The following is a 6000-nucleotide window of genomic DNA, read 5'->3' as shown; positions in this document are numbered from 1 at the left end:
TGTTATTCGGACTCTCACTTTGGATAAGGGGCACCCCATGAGGGGCATGTGCTAAAGGGACACCATAACTGGATTAGGGGGAGGTCAGTTTTCTTACCAAATTCAAAACAGAATTTTGGGCGGAAAACTGGTTATTTCATGCATATTCACTGGATAATTTTGGACTCGAATTTTGGAGCAGATTTGAAGAGATTCAATCGCTAGAAACAGCTGGGCTGAACGTGATTAAGTTAAACATGGCTAGTGCAAGTGATTTCACGAAGCAGATTGGGCTGGATAGTTTGTTCTCGGCAAAACAGAGCCATGAGTTATTTCGGGTCCTGTTTGGTTCCAATTATGGAAGTTACGTGACCAGATGGGTAAGAAGATATTGTGTTTGATTTGGGTACATCCTATGAAGATTTTGGAGAGGTTAAAACAAGCCAGCAGACGCGTGCATGGAAAGAAAATTTCTTGGGAATATTTTCATTCATTGCCGAGTAATGGGAAGATTTTTTGGATTAATGAGAAGTTATTCTTAGTCCAAAGGTGTATAAATATAATTCTTGGGTTAGCATAGAGGGGATGGAGAGTTTGGGAGAAGTATAGAGCATTAACAGAGCGAGAAAATCAAGTTACAGGAAAGTTTCTGCTGGTGCTGCTGCCATTGAAGAACACGAAGAACGGACAGACCAGGGCAGTCGTTCTTCAACAGTGATAACGACTAACAGGTGAGGGTCTTATAATTAACGTCAGCAGGAGTTTATTTCTATTGTTTCTGTAACAGTGTTCTGCAACAATTATAAGTGTTGCAAACACCCGATTTACTCAATTATTTTCCTTTTTATCATTTGTAAAACACTTGTGAGCATCAATGAAATATTTTGAGAGGTTTTTCAACATGATGAGTGGCTAAAATACCTGGTGACTGAGGTGACGGAGGAGCTATTCACTCATGTTTGATTGGTAAATTCTTTTTATAATTTCTTAATTATTTATTTTATTTAATTCACTTGGATCAATAAAAAAAAGAGATAAAAATGGTTTTCTTAATTAGTTGTGAATCAGTTTGATGTTTTATGCTTAGAATTAATTCTTTGATAAATCATGCTTAAGGATTACAATTTAATATTTGGACACCTTATAGATTAATAAGTGATTTAATGGAAAAAGAGCTAGATAATAATTATGAAATATTTTTGTAACCAATCAACTTGAAGTATTAGTGAATCCGGAGCCTTAGTCCATTTTAAATCTTGACATCACTCTTTGAAAATTAATTTGCTTTATTTTTATTAAGTTTAAAATTCATTGCTTTCACAAGTCTTAAAACAATCCTTTTATCACTATTTACAACAACTTTGAAAACACATCACCTGCCTGGTAATAAAAAATATCTTATATGAAAGCTTTCATTTTAAGAAAGTAAAAATAATATATACACATTAGTTAAGGTAGATTCTGGATTTTAACTGACAATAGATACCACAAACAATGAGCATGTACATATGAGCGGATTTACATTTGTGTCTTGTACGCCATACTCAACTACGTATTAGTTATTATAATGGAACCCCCCAGTATTTCATAGATAAACATGAACAATATTTTAACAAATCTCCGACAAAAGATGATGTCCTGAATTCTTTAAAGATGAAAAATAAAAATAAAAAATCGCTGAAATAAACATATGTTTCTTTCACTCGTTCTCGATACAAGGAATTGACCTCACGTGTTAAACCAAACTACAACAAGGACTCCACTCACCGTGGGGAAAGGGTTCATCAACTCAAAGTAAACTTTGTTGGGGCCGGATTTTCACAATGATACTAAACATGCAGAAGTTGGGTCACTACTCAGGTACTCTCTGGTACTTGCAGGGGTTCAAGATCGGTCATGGAAATAGCTTTGAACCCAAACGAAGTAGAAAGTAAAGCTGCAACAATAAAGTGGGTAGAAGAATTAAAACTACAGAAGGTGGAGCTAGAGTGGAGTAGCTTGGCAGTTATATGAACTCTTTGAAAGGGAGTTTTACTTCTACGGCATGGCATGAAATTTTTTAATTTTAGAAGGGACAGTTTCTCTTTAGTGTAAAAATCAAGTAAATTTTCTTACTGTGCAACCAGGTAGCGGATGCATTCACTCATGAACAAAATTAATTAAATCGAGAGGTCATCCTGGATTTTGTCATGATTAATTATGCTCCTCTGGGTTCTGTTTGAGCCTAAGGCTTGACATGGACCTTTCACCTTTGGTTCACATATTTACTTTCTTTTTTCTTTTACCAAAATTAAAGAAATAATCATTTCTGGACTAAATCAATATCTAAAGTTTAGGTCTGGTTAAAGATGATGAATTGATGATGATGAAAAAGAAACAAAAATAACACTGCAAAGATTTAGGGATAGATGTGGTAAATTTGATCAATTAGTAAAAAAAGAACAGGGACAAATAGGGATAGTCAATAGTTGGTAACCGACTTTTCTCACCGGATACCAACAAAATGTTCTAATTTTGTCACTAAATGTTCTAATTTTGTCACTAATAGAGTGAAAATCTAGCAAGGACAAAACAAGAAAGAAAGAAACCGAGAAAACCGAGGATTGTTATTAGTGCATATATAGCTCCACGTGATTCCTATCAGAATCATCTAAGAGGGAAATTATTGATATAATGAGCATGTACGAGAAAAATCTTAATCAGTTCCCATAATATTGTCACAATTCATTAGTGAAAATGACCTCGTCGGAATCTTGTCATAAAATTATTGTAAATAACTTGATTAATAGTTAACAATAGGATAATTAAAAAAATAATAATAATTAAGCAATTACACTATAGATATTAACATATTACATATGGCACGTTGCCGCCAAATTACTGATCCTGATCAGAGCCAGCTTAGGTTTTTGTCCCAAGCACAGTAGTCGTCATCTGAATTATGTTCGAATGGCTCATACGAAACCGGGAAGTAGTAATCGTAAGATGGCAACAGAGGGACATCATAAAATATGGTCTCGTTTGATAACCACAGTGAAAAGTTTTCATCTTCACTTATCATATTATAATCCACCATCGGAAAGTCTGGGAAAGTAGAACCTTCTGTATCATCACTTTCACCTGATACCAGTGACTGATCACTAAGTATCGTACTTCCATTGTTATCATCAGATCTTTGCTCAGAAGATGATGGTTGGGTCTCGATCGTCGTCGTCGTTGTATTGTCACTTTGTACATCAGCCTCAGCATCCAATCTCCCTTGATCATCTAATATTCCGTCCATAATACAGTTTTCGTGGGTGCTTGTAATTCCCCTTAATGGTTTCTCTGGATCTTCCATTTGTATTAGTCCCCTACTCTTCGAACAGTTAATAGCACTAGGAATTACAGTATGTCCTTGATATTGGTTTAGATTTCTTCTACTGAGATGGGTGTTCCAGTAATTTTTGACTTCATTGTCTGTTCGACCGGGAAGTCGGCCTGCTATCAGCGACCACCTTCAACATACAATCAAAGTAAGAAAGTTTAGTATCTTGTTTCAAGATATTTATATATATATAACAGTGGTACCACACTTTTGGGCACATGTAAAAAGAAAAAGATTCAGATTAAGAGGAAACATGCCAGCAGGTTATTAAGGTGTGACTGACCTATTGCCAAGTAACTTATGCATACGGATGATAAGATCTTTTTCATCTTCTGATATCTGGCCTCGCTTGATATTGGGTCTAAGATGATTCTTCCATCTCATCCTGCAACTCTTTGCACCCCTCATCAACCCTGCTCAATAAGAACATATCAAATCAGTATATCGGAGACAACCATTTAATTAAGTAACTGTCAATATACACATATATAGATAGATAGAATTCTAATTAATTCATGTTCCGGTCGGGTGTGTGATATACATACCTGATTTTTTAGAAACAGTAGTCCATTTGCCTTCTCCATGAGTTTCTATGTATCTTTTAAGAATCATATCTTCTTCTGGTTTCCACTGACCTTTCTTGATAATTCCATTCTCTCCTTTCTTGTAAATATTTTCTTGTTTCTCCATAACTCTCTACTATCTAGAACTAGCTAATTCCTTGAGGATTTTCTATTTTTTTGGTTTGGAGAAGATAAAATTCACTCAAAAAAGAAGTATTGAGGTAGCACTTAGAGTGAAGAGGATGATGATAGTTCTTCTACGATGAAGACAAAGGAGGACACATCTATATATATATATATAGTACTTTTTAGATTTTAAGAATATTACACAGCTGAAAAATTATCAAAAAAGCTAAGCTCTATAAGTAGAGATAAGCAAAGAAAGATCCATGAGATACGAATATTGTTAAAGGTTAATTTTACTTAATTATGCATATATGACGTGATAGAAAAAATGTGAAAAAAATATAAAACCCCTCCCCAACACACGATCTTAATAATTCACTTTATCTGTCTCAACTTTTTCACATTCACAAAAGCAAGATTAGGGGTTTAATGTTTTTTTAAATTAGTGGACCATATGATGATTTTCATTTCATAGTCAGAAGAAAATGTGGAAAAAAGTAAATTTAGTTTATTATCTACTAGTGGCGACTGATTTACTAGAGATGATCATATCCTAAATCTTGCGGTGATTTCTAACCATTTGAATAAACAAATTGATCTTTTCTTTTGTTGTTGTAAATTAGCTTCTTTTCTTTCTTATCGGTTTCTCTTTTGGTAACTAGTAATTATTGCATATGGGGGATAGGACTGGTCAGGATTGGATGGGATTCGCATCAATATGTGAATTATAATCAAGTACACTACGGAATTGGATTAGTTCATGATCATAAAAACCAAATGATGGTTATAGATTATTAACTTATCATTACAACAAAAATGTTTTACCGTAGGTTCTTTACTGTTAACCGCCTCTCCATCTTACTCCCTTTTCTTGTTTGTAATGATTAAAATCAATAGGTTTGGACTTTAATGTTGATTAGAAAACTAAGATTAAAATAAAAACAATTTGGCTTGAAAAGTAAATAAGTGAGATTGCTTGGAAATACTAGCAAATGAGCTTTGAGAGACATAGAGTTTACAGTAAAAGAAGAAAAAGATGGAGACTGCAATTAAAAAATATGTAAAAAATTCTAAGACAGCGTTCAAAGAGTGTATTGTAACTTAACTAGGGGTTTATTTGTGTTTATTGGCTGCCCGGCCTTTCATTTTACCTTTCTCAAATTTAAGGGTAAATGTGAAAACTTCATTGTACTTATATTTGCGCGAAATGACCCTCCAACTTAAGTAACAAATTTTGCAATGACGTAAAGAAAACGCGGTGCACGTCGGTGATGGACCCAAAAAGTTTTAATTTTTTCTCAGTCTGGGCTAATCGCCTTGGTCCAGTGTAGCATTTCAATTTTTAGGTTGTTGGGCTGTGACGACTATCTGGGCTAAAGTCCGGATTAACCCAACTGTAGGTCCGTCAGTGGTGCACGTGGTCTCCCACTTCTCCATAGCTACGAACAGAATTAACCACCAAAACGTATTTTATTAAGAAATGAAGCCTGATGGTAATTTGGTATACAATCAATTTGGATATGTAACTATTGCATTGGAAATGCTAAGATTCAAATTTTGTTCTTAATTAAAATTTAATTAACTATATATATATATATTTATTTATTTTTATCCGACAGCACCTGGCGCTGTAAAATAAAGTGGTCCTCCACATACATACGACATATTTTAGCACAGTTGCAGTAAACTGAACCCTTGTTTCACTTATTTTTTTTTCATAGAAAGGAAGATATTAAAGAACATCATAAGAATATACAAGAGTTACTGAATACACTAGAGGTAAAGACAAGGGGGGAAAAGGTTACAGGCAAATGGAATCTCAATCTTACACCGAAAACGATAAGTCTATACGCAAAGAATGGCCTGCCTTTGCCAAAGTTAGCCGATCTTGCCTCAGAGCTCAACTTACTATCAGTCTTAAAAGCATACTCTTGGTTGGAAGTACGTTTGTTACCTTCTCTCAAA

The 6000-nt window shown here is 34.4% G+C and overlaps 1 protein-coding gene across 1 annotated transcript; it reads right to left on the bottom strand.

The window, feature by feature from the left end:
* Positions 1 to 2768: 2768 nt before the first annotated feature.
* Positions 2769 to 4183, bottom strand: LOC113353875 (transcription factor MYB8-like). Its single transcript, XM_026597342.1, has 3 exons — positions 3892 to 4183; positions 3630 to 3759; positions 2769 to 3476 (listed from the first exon to the last, which is right to left on the bottom strand). The coding sequence occupies exons 1-3, from the start codon at positions 4034 to 4036 to the stop codon at positions 2870 to 2872; spliced, it is 882 nt and encodes a 293-aa protein (XP_026453127.1). The 5' UTR covers positions 4037 to 4183; the 3' UTR covers positions 2769 to 2869.
* Positions 4184 to 6000: the final 1817 nt, after the last annotated feature.

The sequence above is a fragment of the Papaver somniferum genome, chromosome 2 (genome assembly GCF_003573695.1).
Source record: "Papaver somniferum cultivar HN1 chromosome 2, ASM357369v1, whole genome shotgun sequence".
Taxonomy (NCBI): Eukaryota; Viridiplantae; Streptophyta; class Magnoliopsida; order Ranunculales; family Papaveraceae; genus Papaver; species Papaver somniferum.
This window is presented reverse-complemented; position numbering and strand designations above follow the sequence as displayed.

Excerpts from the sequence above, each read along its gene's own strand:
- LOC113353875 (XM_026597342.1), bottom strand. The coding sequence starts at position 4,036 with ATGGAGAAACAAGAAAATATTTACAAGAAAGGAGAGAATGGAATTATC. Across the intron at positions 3,760-3,891 it reads TACTGTTTCTAAAAAATCAG|GGTTGATGAGGGGTGCAAAG; the intron begins GTATGTATATCA and ends CTTATTGAGCAG. Across the intron at positions 3,477-3,629 it reads CATAAGTTACTTGGCAATAG|GTGGTCGCTGATAGCAGGCC; the intron begins GTCAGTCACACC and ends TGTATGTTGAAG.